The sequence below is a fragment of the Pagrus pagrus genome (assembly GCF_965226575.1).
Source record: "Pagrus pagrus genome assembly, chromosome: 14".
NCBI lineage: Eukaryota > Metazoa > Chordata > Actinopteri > Spariformes > Sparidae > Pagrus > Pagrus pagrus.
In genome coordinates, this window is record NC_140198.1 from 25655331 (window position 1) to 25672639 (window position 17309).

General features: G+C 40.8%; 1 protein-coding gene across 4 annotated transcripts in view; it reads left to right on the plus strand.

Annotated features, from left to right (window-relative positions):
- Positions 1–5161: 5161 nt before the first annotated feature.
- The window catches only part of gdpd5a (glycerophosphodiester phosphodiesterase domain containing 5a), a 28193-nt gene continuing 16045 nt past the window's right edge, over positions 5162–17309 (plus strand). For all 4 annotated transcript variants that reach the window (XM_084374481.1, XM_084374483.1, XM_084374482.1 and 1 more), the window contains exons 1-2: positions 5162–5482; positions 12479–12653. In XM_084374481.1, coding sequence (XP_084230607.1) covers positions 12537–12653 — 117 coding nt within the window. In that variant the 5' untranslated portion in view covers positions 5162–5482; positions 12479–12536. The remainder of the gene's footprint in view (positions 5483–12478; positions 12654–17309) is intronic.

Here is a 17309-nt window from a genome sequence, read left to right on the forward strand (position 1 = left end):
TGTTTGACATCTTCAATCAAATAAATATTGTGCAAATGATGATTTAAGTGTGTTCTGATGTTCCTTTAACTCAAAGATTTTACTGTTATAACTTTGAGCTGTGCGATCTTTAATCATTTGCTAAATTTACAGTAAGTATTATATATAATACACATAGTAGTATTAGTAGTAGAAGTAGTAGTATTTAATTACTGTAAATATGCTCTTTTTATATACTTTTCTGCCTGCACTCCAATTGATTGACTGTTTTGGTGTTTTTAGGTTTATTTTAGTCCTCTGTTGAAGAACAGAAACACTGTGTCATATTAGAACATACAAACATGTTGTAGGAGCTCCACAGGTATCTCTGAAAACTGTTAATATAACTTTCTTCAACTAAGATCATATTTTTTATCTATAATGACCCAAAAAGCATATATTTCTAAAGCCCACATAAGTATAACTCAAGTATCTTAACTCTCCCATAAAATTGAATCAGTTATTATTGTCAAAAGTCCCCATCTAGAGGTCACCTGATCTCACTGAAGGCAGGGAGGAAAATACAATCGCTCCTACCTGAGAAGGACACACCCACCTCAGGTGCAATCATTTCACCTGATGAGAGCTTATATATACTGCCCTTTGTTCTTTCTTTTTGACCCCAGCCATGTGTAAGTTGAATTCCTTGCTTAATGTTTGATTTACTTTATTATTGCACACAATTTCTGTTGACATTTTTGAATCTATGTCAATAATTTTTGTTCTCTATTTGCAGAGCTTAAAGCACACGTAAGAAACCTTATAAAGAAATCTGCAAAGAAATGGAAGGGAAATAAAACCGCTCTGCTTTCTGAACTTGGACTCCTGCCTCATCTATGGGTCTCTCAAACATACTTCAACCTACCCAGTAGCCCTTAAGCTTCGCATTTAACAATTATAATAACATCAATTAATTAATAATGAACCATTAAACTAATCAAGTTTTTTTCTTGTATGTTACAATATATTAAGCAAATATAATGTTAGATACAAAACATGATGGGCTCTTAATCATGACAAGGATGGCTTGAAACTGTGATGGTTGATGTAACGTAGTCCTGACACGTCTTCTTTGGACGCCTGCTGTGTGCTGCTCAGTGGTTGAGGAAGGGCACTGTAGGTAGACTGTACAATGACTGTAGTCCTTATCTTTGAACACTGCAGTCAGCACTTTAGAATCACGCTTAAACCTCAGTAAAAAAGTGTCCTCTTGAATGTCCCTACAGTAGATACAACATGATAAGGTGCCCACCAGGCTGCCCTACATGCTGTGCCTCTAAATGGTTAAATAGTTACTAGTCCCCTGTGAGATGCCGTAGATGTAATTTACATCTTAGGGTTTGGAACAGTTTGCATCACAACTTTATGCGGGCTGGCCCCCACCACTTGAAGCTGGTGACCTTTAGATTTTTTGTTGAAGAGACACTGTAAATGACACCTCAGATTCATTCATTCTGTCGACCCCATTGACCTGGATAGGTTCAGTGTATTTGTCAACTCAAAGGAGATTTAACCAAACATGGCACCATTTACCAAAAAAAAAACAACCTAACATCCTAACTGTATGATCAGTGGTTGTTTGTATGTGTTAACACACCACCTGACTATGAATGATGTATGAACAACCCCTCTGTAAACAAACAAACAAAACAAACAAAAACCTTCAGAATATAGAGAGAAATAAACCTGGAAAGTTTGGTGTATGTTAGTGCCACTGAAGTGGAGATCTCTGGCTCAGAGTATGAGAAAAAAAAACCTGTTTTAATGACATGTACTGAAAGATTCGGTTCATTTTTTGAAAAAAGACAATTGCGATTAGTACATTGCACAGATATACTAACAGACTAGACAGCGTCTCGACGCGTCGACGTGACGCGTAGTCAGGATTTTTTGGAGGCGCACGTCAGGCTACGGCGCAGGGTCCACGTAGGGGTCTGCGTCGACGACGTAGCTCCGCCGTCGCCGCGACGCAGAAGCATAAATCAAGCTTAACAGCTGATTTCCTACATTGAGACAATCATTTGTTGTATTAAAACTTTTCTGAAATCATATGTTAAAATATAAGGCATTACCTAATACAATTCCACAACAGAAATCTGAAAAACAAAACAAAAAACACTTCCCACTATTCAAAATGAAAAACTGTTTTCACCTGTAGTGTTTGGCCTGTGTATAAGCCCTCCATCTTGCCTTTTCTGCACATTATAATAAAAAGTAGAACTTTAAATCATTGTAAATAAAATCTTTATTTTTGGTTTCGCAGTCTCTGTGCATCTGAGCATTGTTTCACTCAGAAGAACTACAACACCCAGACTAACAGATTCGCATTCGCACAATGTGATCACGTGTTGCTCTCTCACTATCATTGACAAGAGAGACATGTGACCAACAGTACAGTTGGCAAAGATGCCCTCTGCTGGCTGAAGTACTGACTTACAGCTGAGCAGTGGAATACTTCCCATGGCCACTAGAGGTCGACAAAGAGCTAACATTAAAAACAGAAGGCAGTGTTGTCTTTTTACTGGTGTGGTGCTACAGGTTACAGTTACTATCACCACCACTACCTTTGCTATCATTATGATTACATGAAGGAATTAAATGATTTTAGTTACACTGTGAGGAGTTGAATTAGAAGCGCACATTTAAACATGTAAAGCAGGGTTTGGGGTTTTCCTAAAATACCTCTCATGTTTCCACATTTTCCACACTCTACACTTGTCTTCTCCACTCCTGACACCATCACAGGACCAGCATGCATTTCCTCTGTTAGAGAACTTCTAGTTGAGGGACTGTCATTGCCACTGGTAAATTGTTAGGATTAAAGGGATCTGACGTAATTATCCCAAGCCAAGGGTTAATCTCTGAGTGCTGGGCCTGGAATAGATCTCCTACAAGAGGCTACTCATCTGCTCTACCTGCCTGCCAGGTGTTGGTAATGCACGGCCTCCTGGGTCTTGTATTGTGATGTATGACTGTTAACAATCAATTAAAATGTTGCACTGATGTGAAGAGAAGAATAGAAAGCTGCCATGTTCGAATCCCATTCTGATTATTCAATTAAAAAACCAATATGTTGGGATTATTTTCTGATCAATTAGGCTCATGGAAACCTCTTAAAGCGACACAAACGCATGCAGTGAAGCTTTTTCTGAGATCATGAATTAGACAATGGAGTAATTATTTTTTTTTCCATTTTACAAATCAGAGTGGCAATGAACTAGAATGGATCCATGGAAATAAATAAACGTATGTGCTCAGTATTTAAGATAATATCTGCTCTGTGGAAACAGTATGTATGGCACTCCATCAGCCCCATCCAAACCTCCACACCTCCTCCCCTGTCGTCCTGCTCGGTACATTCCAGGAAACACTAACAGTTCCTAGAGATGGGGCCTATGCCAAGCCTCCCTGGCAACTTCCGACCCCCCACAGAGAAGTTTAATGAAATTATTTCTCTCTTCACCTCCTTTGATCTTTCTCTCCTGACATTTCCACTCACACTTAAAACCACCACACTTGACTTAAACCCTCTCACAACACCTCTCAGCTCCAGAACTTGAGACAAACTTGTCCTCACTGACTATCATGTCTGTCCGTGTCCTCAAAATGGAACAAACGAGGCTGGAGAAAGGGGTCCAAGTCTTCAGAGAACCTCTCATTACATCTCTGTGCCTCTCCTCTCCTCTTCTCTACATTTATCTCCTCTGTTTCAGCCGTCTCATACGTATGAAATTTTAATATCTGTAATGCCAAATTTATGGGGTAAGAATTAGACCAGCAGGAAGGAGTGAAACTGCTCCTTGACGCTCCGTATATTTGCAGTGGTGAACATGAACTATATATTTTGTCAAGTAGTGAGTCTTCAAATCTTCTGAAAATACTGAAATAATATGGCTTACTGCCTGTAAATGTAGTGTGCATTCTGTCTTGAGGGGGCAGAGGACGTTGCTCTCTGTACAGATAGTACAGCACACTGAGGCAACATGATTGTGATTTTGGGCTATATAAATAAAACTGATTTGATCTGATGCTTGGAAATATATGGGTAGTTTAAACATAAATAAGAACCTTAGCTGTAACTGCGTTCCAATGGCCTGCCTGCCTGCCTGCCTGCCTGTCTGCCTGCCTGCCTGCCCGGTCATTACCTTTCCACTCTGCCTGCAAAGTAGAAAGTGAACAGTTTTTAGGAGAACACACTAATTTCCATTTCTATCTTTACAATGCAGTAATGCCTAAATTGTAATTACCCAATACTACAGTAATTGCTGGTAATTCTACTATTACAGCTTGTCATATATTGATGTCACTGATTTAATTTGTGTTATTTCTTTACAATTTCTTCAAATTACCACTTAATAAACGGCCTGTAAATTAAAGGGTCACCACAGAGTCACAAAGTGAAATGATAAAATATAAAATAAAGGTTTTATGATCCCAAGCTGTTATAGCTAATTCATGAATTATTCACTAATACTTTAACGGTTATAAGTTGTTAATAAGAACAAAATTTGAGGCAATTGTCAAAAATCTATCCTTTCTATTCTGTAACAATGCGGTTATCAATGTTGGTCATCCATTAATGAATACTTAATTAGTTGTTAATCAGTGGATATTGGTACAAATCCCCTGTGCAGCCCTTTTGCAGAAGTTCATACATCAGTTTGTCACTTAGTATCAGTAACACTTGACAACAAATGGTACATTTATGTTAAGAGTGGCGTAGTGATGACGTCTGTCCTTTAGGACTACAGACTACACCGCTCTATTAATGTTTGTTTCATAAACATCAGTTGCATCTTTATAATAAATAATTGCTCTATTGGTGATTTATAAAACATTTTATTGTTTATCAACAGTGAAGTATGAACTACTGTTTAAATAACTAGGCTATGTGTTACTGTTTTTGCTAGAATAAAATGACTCATGACACAACAGAGGAAGTTCTAAAGGCTGTTCATCCCTGCAGTACCGCTGCTCACTGCTCAGGTCCGTTTACCTCTGACAGCGCAGCACTTCACCCACACTATAAAAAGTGCCCGTCTCTGCACACCAGCCGCTGCTGTGGCTGGTGTGAAAACTGCTTCAGTGTCGTACTGTTTGCAGTGTGCTCCACGGCTCCACCCACACCGTGTCGGACGGATTACACTTTTTAACTCTTGTGTGAACACTGGAGGTCCGTCTGTTCCAGGAGCAGCTATCCTGTCATTTATTCAAACATTTGATTCTTTTCAAACTGTCCGACTGTCGCGCTGAACCTGTCGACTGCTGCTCAGCGCTGCTCGGGTCCACAGCAGGCTGATGTGTCCCACACGGCCGCTGGAAGTTTCTCTAAAGTCTTAAATGAAACCGAACTGAGGTCCAACTGTGAAGAGAGGACATTATGTCAACACGCATGGAAATAAGTGAATAACAGAGAGCTTCTGACCTCCTCAACACGGTCCAGGATACAAAGGCTGTCGTGGAGGTAAAGTGTGTATGTGTGTGTGTGTGTGCGCGCACTTTATCGGATTATCTTCATATAATCTGAGGAGCTGTCACTTGGCACTGTGTTTGTTTTGTTTTGTGGGATTGAGCTGAGTGATCTGTGCCCACTGAATGTTTTTTTAATACCTGATATATCTTTTTGCAGTCAGCTGTTGTGCGGATCATTTGTCATAAATTAAAATATTATCATATCGTGACTGTATAATATCACCCTACTTTCTCCATAAGGATAAATTTAAAATGTTAATAACTAGTTGTCATGTTCTCTTGCATGATGGCTGATTGACAGTTGTGAAATAAGTGGAATTGCTTTTGTTTACTGGACTTCAGTGACACCTGCTGCAGAACTGAACACTAAGTTACTTGGGTCCAGACACACAGAAGCAGTGTCAGTATAGATAGAAATAACATGAGCTTTTTACCTGAGCTGAACTGTGGACACCATTTTTCTGACATGGGAAACACTGACATGATGAGGAAGAGAAAGGTTCTGTGCTCAGACTACGACTGTAAGCATTTATTCATGCCTTTAAAATGCATATAATCTTATATACATAGTTTCTGGACTGAATGTTTGTATATAATAAAAGCTTATCAAGGCTGATTTACTGACGTGTAGTTTTGAACAAATTACAAAAGATTGGTAGAGCTGGGTGATATGACCGTAAGATAAAATTGTGATAATTTAAGTTGATATACATTTGTATATTTCGAAATAAATGCTAGAACTGAGGGACAAAATCAAGTATTACAGCATTTTTTACCAAAAACATTGTGATCCACATTGCGACATTATTTGTGGGGATGACTATATGTACAGTACTTTCACAAAACATCAACACAGTGAGATTTTTGTTAAATCAGTAATGTGGATATAATGACAAAGTTGGTAAAGACAATTATTAGAACAAGTAGAACAGTCTGGGAAGTTCAGTAAATTACATCACTGTATAATGCAGCCTTTAAAACCAGGAAAACTCAACGCTTATGCCATATATCATCATATAACGATATCCAAAATCCAAGAGCATATATAGTCTCGTATCACCATAATGATATGTATAATCATATTCATAGAGGACATACAGTATCTACCTACCAGTTCTCCTCTCTATCTGTACACTGGCTTTCTGCAGCACCACTTCCTTTATTGCTCAGATTTAGATTATTTAGTAAATCAGAGGTTGAACTGGCAGGTGTTGCTTGTGCAGGGCAGGAGAACAGGGTCTCAGTGTAAGGAGCAGACGCTCATGTCCTCTGACCACCTGATGGATGCAGGTTAGCACAGAGTGATGAAGCATTTACTGAAATAAACTGACCGGCTTCGGCAGCAGCTTTGTTTCCAGTCCCTGCCCTCATACTCCTCCCTGTGTGTGGATAATGAGCGCGTGGCACTAATGGAAACTCTATTTTGGGCTAAATCCACTGAAAGATTAAGGATACTATTAATGCATGCATATATAAATTTCATGAAGGAGTGAACGATGGAAGCCTGGAAAGAGGCGACAGTGACCGAGATAAAAGGCTAATAATAGACAGATATGGCGGGGGCTCTGTGGCAGTTGGTTGGCTGAGACTTAGTGGATTATTGTATTATTATTCATGGAGCGCATAATTCTAACTCCACTGACAATGCTGACACAGCAAGTGGGCTGCAGCCTTGGTGGGGTGTCAACATTAACCAGGTTATCTGTGGGAGACGGTGAGACAGTGAGGAGAGTAGAACAGTCCTGTCAGGTACATGGCAGGTTCAGGAGGAGAGATAATAGAAAATACATTAAAAATTAATAGCACATTAGACCTGAGAGCCCAATCAGCTGAACAGTTCCTGCTACTGTATGTGCGTCATTAAAGCCGCAAACCTGCTGACTCATGGAGCAAACTTCATAAAACACACTGAACTTCTAACCAAGAGCGCAGCTAGTGACATACTGCTACAGCTAATGTGTATTTTCAGCAGGTAAATGCAGGTTCATCAAAACTCACATTCACTGGGGTCAAAGGTTTTGTGTCTACTGTTCACAGAACGCTCTGCGTGTGGTTTCCCAAAGTGGTTTCACTGTAAATAGAACTTGTGTTGACATTCCTTCAAATGCGAAGCTAGTTATTGCTGCACATATTTTCATTAGCAGATTAACCTTTTCTTCTGTCAAGTGTTGATGGAAACCTGGAATACTTTGTTTGTCATTTTCCAGAAACAGCTTGTGCATCTCTTTTATGATATTTTGTGTTGCAACAAGCATTGCCTTTGTTCTTTGGACATCCTCACTCCGTCTAAAACATCTATCATGGCATTAACCCTGATAAGACAGTTGAATATGGGAAGACAAACTTCCCATCACAGCATCCTTTCACTGTCTACGTTTTGTACCAGACATGATTTATGTGGAATTATTTTCAGTTCGCTGTAAATAAGCTTGAAAATCACGCAGCAGTAGAGCAGTAAAGTGTCTCAACCCTGACTGAGCGGCCGTAGTTTACCCTTATGATGAGCACAGCTCACTGACGGTAGCACCGTGGTGGAAAGCCACAGGGAGACAATAGGCCAACCTAGCTGGAAAAGGCCTCTGTGATTTCAGCTCCAGTTGGCCCTTGTTTGAGGATGGGGTCAGGATGTGAATACTGGGAATCTGCCAGCTCCTCTTAATCCAGGAGAAGGCTCCCCCAGGCCTGGGAGTCACCATATAATCACCAGTCAAACGTCAAATGCTGCCGATCTGCAAAGTGTATGCATAACCATTTACCTCCTTTTAAAGATTGTTGTATAGATATAAATGTATTAACTGTTAGATATAGGTTAACACACATTCACACTGGTCCCGTGGGAAAACCTTAGTAGGCATGTGGCAGAATACCCAATAAGTGAGATGTATTTTGGTGCAGCTGTGGAGCATACAGACAGTGAGCCATTTAGCATGTTGTTGGGTAGGATTTGGGATACAAGTGAGAATTTTTTTCTCACTTTCTTTGACATTGTTCAGGTTTTAGACGTGCAACATTTTGGTTAATTTCTCAGGGAATGCATGGATCTTGATGAAGCAAAGCCAGTGTTTAGTATTGAGGTGGTGAGGAGTGAACACAGTTTGATGTGGATCCTAATAAAAAAATAGATCCAGCTGATTTAAATGTGTTTAATTTGATATTGTTTTATGCCGTGTTTGAATTAAACTACAAGACTATTTGCAGTTTACTGAGTGCCATTCTAGTTCTATAGATATTTGTAGTGCTGGATGGGGGATGACATTTCCATCATCCTCAGCCGTACTTTGTGTGTAGTGCTAATAAAAACATCAGCACGGAAGCAAGCTAAACTGAGATGCTGAACATTGGGAACATAAAACCTGCCAAGCACAGTCATTGTTACATGTTAGCATTCTGACCATAGCATTTAGCTCAAAGCACTGCTGTGCCCAATGGGGTTTTTCCACCGGAACTTTTGTCCACGCCGAGTCAAACCATGCCACGAGTTGAGCCTAGTTGCGCTGGGGATGGACCCTCTCTGGTGCAGGGCCACAGAGAGGCCTAAGTGGGGTGCAAGTGACCGGCATAGCACACCCTTGAACAAGCATGGGTTGTTATACTCAGGTCATGTCTGTGCAGGAAAGCTTAGAGAAAGTCTCTTTGTGTCCAGCTATTATTTGATCGTACTGCTGGAAGAGTTCTTGCAACTAAGTTCCATTGACCACTGCACAAGACCAGCACGTCATCAGGTAAAGACACAGCTTCAAGTAGGTAGCCCTGTTGTAATCAGAATGCTAATCCCTGCCCTGGTGTGCCAAGTTAAACCGAGTCAAGCCGAGCCAGCACATGTGTTTGGAAAAACCCCATACCTGCAGCCTCACAGAGCTACTCTATGGCTTGTTTTCCAATTATTCTGCTAGTAAATCGAAAGTTCTTTTCACTGTTTGCTTTTTTGAATCTTTAGAAATTTGAAGTGACATGGAAACAGTGACAGACAGCCAGACACATTAGTCCAGCCCCCCCGTCATGCTGTAATCTATCTGCTCAGAGATAAGGACGAACAAGCAATTTGTTTTGTTACCGGACTGTTGACCAGGAAACACCCTTATCTACCTCTATTTGTCCAGGAAATTGCTTTTCATTGCTGCCGTATATCAATAAGATAAAAAAAATAAAATGTCAGATATTTAATTTCAGCTGATTTTTCAGCTGTACTCTGTTTTCGGTCCATGTGATGAGTGCTTTTCTGTCTAGAAAACCTCATCCTCATGGTTTAGTCCAGGCAATTCACCATGCTCATGGCAGGATTTACAGTGGAACCTGCCGCACCAAATGGTTCTGTTTTTATAAGCGGGGTGCCCCTCACTTGGATTCAGTCTCTATGCTAAGAGGTTGAGTGACCTTAAGCTCTCTTTCCATGTCTTCCTTTGACTCTGGTTGAAATGACTGAGGTAAGCTCAAAGAGGTGAGCTCTCCATTGTACAGTTTTTGATTATAAAGGAGTTGCCTGCCCACGCATGGAGAGATTTTAGTCACTGCCTAAATCAGAGCAACACATTTCTCTCACACCGTTTAGCCGTACCATTACACATGGGACCCTTTGTGCTTGCCATACTTTTTTAATGTTGTTGTATCACCACAGTGATGTGGTTTAAATGCCCCTCACATGTCTGTGACAACACATTCTACAGCCAATCTGGTGACTCGACCCTGTTACTGAGCAGGACTGCAACAGTGCTGCTCAGCATGGCTATCCCTGCAGGAGGAAGTGAAAACATGTCATCACAACTTGGCTTGGCACCATGTGGCTGCCAAGAAGCAGCATCTATCAGCTGGTCACCCATTTAGGATTAGGTGAAGATTCGCATCATAACAAATAAGGGTGTAGAGACGATCACAATAGCTACAGGTAACTGGACCCATTAATATCTTCCAGGGTTAGGGTGCCCTTTTAATGGGGCTCATATTCACAGGCTCATCCAGGGTTAGGTGGGTGCAGGGTCTGCATAAGAATTAGGATATTATGAACCTTTAAAAAAAAAAAAAAGTTTTTCAAATTGATGCTTTTAGGCAACAACCTACATTAATTTACATCCAACTTCACAGTGTGGGGTTCAGTAGCAGTTTGACTTAAAGGTGATTTGTAGGTATTGGCCACCTGTTGAATTCATACTGTACACTAACAGATTAGGCGGCAGCATATCACCTGAAAGTTAGGATGTCCACCTCTATCGAAAGAAACAGGGAAATGCACAGGCCGTCCAATAGGTCTTCGTTCCTTTCAACAATCAGCTAACATAGCAAAAATATCAACACCATCAGTAACATGATACAGTTAGCTACCATTATATCACTAAATAGTCAGAATAGCATTAACAGCTGTTTTACTTACCAGTCTGGAAGAAACGGTCATCCCTTTCCTTGCTAACTACCAACCACCAACTTGCCCAGAGACACTGCAATGCACTGCACAGACACAGCTGAAGAGGTCGGTGTGTTTACCTGAGACACTGCAGCTCACAGTCCGCTGTATCAGCTGCCTCGCTGGCTGTTTGCTTAACAAACCAACAACAAGTAAAACACAGACACAACCCAATAACGCCAGACAACCACTGAACACACAGTGAGGGAAATAGTAGACTAGCTAGCTGATTATTGTCTCATTTGTGGTGTGATTAATCAGTAAGTTCATCAGGGCGCACTGAACTCCCTCCCTCTGGCTGTCCAGCAGACTACCAGGACCACAGAGATCTCTGTCAGATTTATTCAGCTCCCGTCGGAAAACTAATTGGATGTATTTAGCACAAAGTAGGATCACAAAGTTGTCAAGGCTTTCCTCACACAAAAACAACAGATGCAAGCCAATCAAAGGCAGATCAGGGAGGGGGATCCATAATGACATGCTCACTGTGACAATGCTAACATGCTGATGTTTGGCTTACATTTACCGGGTTCACCTTCTGAGTTTAGTGTGTTAGCATGCTGGCATTTGCTTATTAGCACTAAACACAAAGCACTGCTGATGCTGATTCAGTTTTACAGGTATTTGGTCATAAACCAAAGCATTGGACAAATTGAAACTTTGACCCGAAGGTGTCGCCAGATGAAAAGTGAAAGCAAAGAGAGGATCGCCAAACTCAGAGCCAAAACTGTCAGTCTAATAATGGCACTAGAGGAAAGGTCAGCAGGATTTCTTCTCTGGGCAGCAAAATGTATTTCAAGGTATTTCAGTCAGGACCAAAGTGGTGGAATGACATTGCCATCCATAGAGCCATGCTGCTAAAAACAAACAAACATGAATGTCAACATTGTCGAACGAACCGTCACTCCCCAGGCCACCGAGGTGTTTTATAACCAGAAAGGCCCTAAAGGTCACTGGAGCTTCTGTCAAGTATCCAGCTTTATTTTTAGAAGTCATATAAATAACACATACCTGTGTAAGTTACATGGGCTAAATGTATGCAAGACATAATGCTGTCTGTAAGCTTCTTCATACAGAAATACTGACAATACAAGAGCAATACGGGACCCTGAAAAAGAGACAAGCACAGCACCAACTCATTTTCCAGAGCCATGAGAAACAACATGTTGTGTGCCAAGACATTTTTACCTGCCACCAAGGCAACAAGCTTTTCTTTTTGAGGGCAACACGCTGACTCCATCTCACTCTTCCTTTTCACTGATGTTCTTTGTTGTTAAAGGATCAAGTCATACACATAGATAGTTATCCTACCATTGACATACATTCTTAGATTGTGACTGTAAAGCATATACCATGTTATTATGTCTGTCCCAGACATGACTCACTGTTGAATAGTGTGTTGACTTCCTCTCACAGGTGTTGTTACTGCAAACAAAGCCCAGGACTGTCAACATATTCACAGTGTTTAGTGAAAATATACCTCAGCAACATGACGTGATATGGCATGTTGATGAAAAATGTAATTGTATGTACAAAGACTGAGCTAACGATTTGAAAGCTTGTTCTGTTTACTAACACTGTGATCTTCTCCAGGGTTCCCAGTCCTGTGTGGGATGTTAACAGACTGGTGGCGCGTTGTGGCTGAAGGAGCATGGTGAAACACCAACCCTTACAGGTCTATGAGAAGCAGGTCTTTGTGTCCTTTGTCACTGGGATCTATGGTTGCCGCTGGAAACGCTACCAGCGTTCCCAAGACGACAGCTCCAGGGTAAGCAAAACCACAGATCATTATGGAATATGATATATACAAGTATATACAGTATTACTTGCTTGTTATACTAATAAAACATAGCAATTTTAGTAATAATCTATCACTTGTTGTATTAGAACCTTGTTGTATTACTGTAGTACTATTGTTATTATTGCATGTTGATGTATCTTGGCAGTTTATTGCAGATGGATGTTTAGTATTAGTACCAGTACCATACTGAATCTTAGTTTCCTCACTTTGAGAATGGTCGACATGTTTTTCTACACAACCTATTCTGCTGAGCAACAGTAGTCACATGGTCTCAAATGTTAAACATCTGTGCAACCGTACAAGAGCTTTAATGAACTAGTCTTCATTTGGCAAAATTTGTGTTTAAAAATATAATATGTACATTCTCGAATCAGAATGTCCAGACACGACTGGACCACCGTTGTAGCTTTTGTTGAGCTGTGTACTTACATTATTACAAATGTTTCCAACAATGTTCAACACCAGAGAGATCTTTAAAGATATATTCAAGATGGCGTTTCATATGGTCACCAGTCAATGGCGTTATGTCGATGGATGTAATGAGGGAAATCTGGATACAGGAACGCCATGCCCTGTTCATTCCTATGAAAGCTTTTATTCCGGGTGTGAAATTGCCTGGACCTTCTACAAAGCCTCCACATTGCGAGGTCCATAGCGCAGGTTTCTTAACAATTTAATGGTGCGGCTCTCCTAGAATTTCCAAATGTTGCAGGCCCATAGTCGAGTCACTTCGCGGGGGTTCTGACACTCAAAAATGTATCCACCGTTTACCAGCCGCTTCTTTCACAATGTAAGCTTATGGGAAAAAAGCCTTTTTCGGACAGTCTGCATCATGTGACATTTCAATGGCACAGTTTGGCTATTATGTGAAATTTACGTCAAAGCCTGTTCCTGGGAGCTTGGTCATCAACAGCCTACATCAGAGAGTGATGAACAAAGCCGGCGAACTAGCTCACCGGCCATTCTTCTGTTTACTGTTATATCGCTCACTGGTGGATACAGTTTCAGGTAGATTTTCATCAGCAGTGGTTGTTATACAATGAAGACAACTCCCAGGATGGCATTTTACTTCGCTACATATAGCTCTAATTGAGAGACCCCTGCATACCGTGCATTTCCTCATGAATATCTGATCCATGAAAAAGAGAGACAATGAATCTGACCAGACAGTCAATGCCAGCTTTCACTACTAGGGACACATCTCAGTCATTACCAGAAAACCACTGAGGTTTAATACCCAGTCTCATCTTTAAACCATTCTGCCATGTTATAGTGTGTTTGTCAGACATGTTTTAAATTGTCTCCATCAGAAGGCTGGCACCACTGCTGGGCAAGTGACTAGAACATTGTGATCAATTACTGATGGCTACAGTACTCAGGGGAAAAGTCATGACATTTCTTCAGTAATTACTCAGCAGCAGTAATGGGTTGCAACTATATTGTTGTGTCTTAGCCGAGCTTAAAGAGCTCCACATCCTCAGCATACACAAGTCACTGTTGTACAACCCTGATTCCAAAAAGGTTGGGATGCTGTGTGAAACATAAAACTGAATGTGATCATTTACTCGTCCTTTTTGACATAGACACAAGCTGAAGAAGGAAAGAATAGTCTATTACAGAACCATGGTTATTAAGTTAAGCATAGGTGCTTCAGCATTATTATTTACAGTGCATCTGCTTAATGCTATTGCAGTTTTAGTTGTAACCCGGCTTACAACTCAGCCTCAGTCCTCTGGAATGTTGCAAAAGATATGTGGGAAAATGTAAGTTGCAGTCTTAGAGGATAAAAGTGGTATTCTCCTCTTTATTTCCATGTTGTATGCAGGGATCTGGTAGATAAACCTTTATGTAAAGACAGTAGATTGACTGACCACGCAGCTTACTGTGGTGTGCAGCAGAGCAAAACAGAGGCTTATAATGAGAAAACACAATCCTACTGAGGCTGCACTGAAACATGATCGCACCTCAGGAATAAATGAACTATTTTCCATTTGGTGGTACTGAAGGCCAAAAAACAGGTCAAACTTTGTGAAAGGCAACACAAAACTCCAGTTCAGTAACCTGAAGTGCATCATACATCCATTCATTTTGATTATGGCATTCCAGTCTTCGTTTGTACCCTGCATATATGATGATTTCATCCCAATTCTGTTTTGTTTTTGCACTAAATTCCTAAGTAACCCTGAGACCAGATCCTAGTAACTGGGGAAAATGATCTTTACAATGAAGCCAATAACAGAAGCAGTGCAGTGTTTGGATGTGGAAAGCAGAGCCAGACACCCAGCTGTGTTGGAAGCCCACTGGGCAGCCACAGCTACTGCTGCTGGGTGTCTTCTTTATCACAAAGAGCCAGCGGCTCAGCCATAAATTAGTCCATTTACTGAATGTGTGAGGCTGGCACTGATGATGTGCTGACCAAGAGGAAAATACAAGCACACAGATGCCTCTTTCCCTTCTCTGTCTTCATTTACAAAGCTGCATGTAGTCACACACACAGTGCTTGCACATAAGCAAGAGAGCTTAGCATTCATGCTCTTAAATGTTGTGTGTTTACAGCGAAACTTAGTGATGATTGTATTATTAACGACCACAGCGCTGCTTTGGGTTCCAGGCTTTATGTTTTGTTGTACATCATCAATACTCTGAGCCTCTGCTTCTCCAAAGGCCTTTTAGGCAAGTCTTGTGATGGCAGCCATCTTGGCAATGCCCCCAGGGCAGCTATTTAGGACTAACAAGGCCAGGCTCCTATGTAAATGAATGGGGACAGAGCCATAACTTCACTTTCAATGGTCACCTGGACATAAAAACTGCTCGTATAGAATCACCAGTTGAATCTGATAAAACCTGCTTAAAAAGTTTGTGGACTTTGCCTCAAAATAAGGTTTAAAGTAAGTTTGACGACACCAACTAGCTCAGTCCAGAGTGCCACGGTGTGATCCTGTCAGCTCATCCCACCAGAGCACTTAAACAAATACAAGAGTTTAATGTCTAATGTTTGAATAACTTCGTCTTTCTTGGTAGTCTTGTGAATTCCTGCTGTTCCGTTCTTATTTGGAGTCCATCTGCAGCCGCACCACATTGGTTGAAACTTTTGTGAATCTCAACTGTGCATATGTGTCAGTGCAGAAGTACGATTGGCTGATATCTTTCTGGTAGGGCTGTTTAAAGCAGATGATTGGCTGTTGGGGGTGAGAGGCAGGATATGTGACATAAAACCACTGTCTCTAACGTAACAGATACTCATAATGCTTAAAGTGGTCTTGACATTTTGGCCCAGAAGAACATTGCACATGTATCATTAGAAAATGGTGGGTGTGTACAGTATGTGTGAATGGCCTCAGCTGCATTAGTCAATATTTCTTGAATTAACACTGGATCAAATGATGTCATGTTTAACATGTAATGTGATGAGGTCACCTGTAGAGACCAACCCAGCCAACTCTGCAGTTCCCCTCAGCTCTACTGAACATTTAGCCTCTTTCAGCTCATTGTTTTTATTTTACAGCCTAAAACTTTTCTGTTTGGTTCTCCGTCACCACTCCTATCAGTCTTGTTTCCAGACAATGCAGGCAGCTGTTTACAAAAAAAAGCTCTGGTAAACGTTTTCTTACCCAGCACCACGTGTTTAACGGACAGAAAATGAAATATTTACTGGTTATGAAGGCAGATCCTCCTCAAAGGAGTTCGTCGACACTAGAACGTTGCTAAAAGAGAGTGAATGTTGGACTTAAATTTACCTGGTGGCCAGAAACAAAACTGAATGTTTTACTAAGTTTGCTAACATTTCTGCCAAATCAACTTTATAACTTGATAACAGGTTGAAAAATCAATGTATGCATGTTTTTATAAACCCCTTTGTTAATGCTAGCTGTTTTTGATTATCAACACCTCATGTTTTCCTTTATCTTTCTAGCACACATAAGAAAATCTATGAAACATTCAGATGCTACAACATGCAACATACAGCTTCATAGAGGACTTTCCATTACATTGTTGACCATTAGTTATCAGTGGTTGAATTCTGTCAATCTCATTCAACTTTATTCTACATGTCCATTTAAATGTGACCATATACTTGTAATGATATACTTGCAAACCTGCATACTGCATCACTGTTCCTCAGCCATTCAGTTTTCCCTTTCTATCCTGAATACACTCATGTCCACTTGCTTTATCAGTGTCCATGTTCAGCCAACACTGACCTTGTCTGATACAGGCCAGGAGGTAGAGGTTTGTCATACGGTGAAGGCAGTGCATACTGTGGATCAGGATTTATGAGCGCTGTCAGAAGTTGGGCACCAGCAGTTCTAATTCAAAAGATGGACGGACCTTTGGAGGCCATGTTGCACTCAGGGGGAAGTGTCAGATATCACAGAGCTTCCCTCAACGTGACTTGTACTGCACAGTGAGGGTGGCCGGCTTAAGGCTGGAAAATGTTACAGGGAGGTAACATCAAACATATTCTCAATTGAAAACAATACAAAGACAATATATTGAATGTTTTCCCTCATCAACTTCATTGATTTTTGTAAATATCTGCTTAATTTGATGGCAGCAACCCGTTTCAAAGAAGTTGGCGCAGGAGCAACAAAAGAAAGTTGCGGAATGCTCCAGAAACACCTG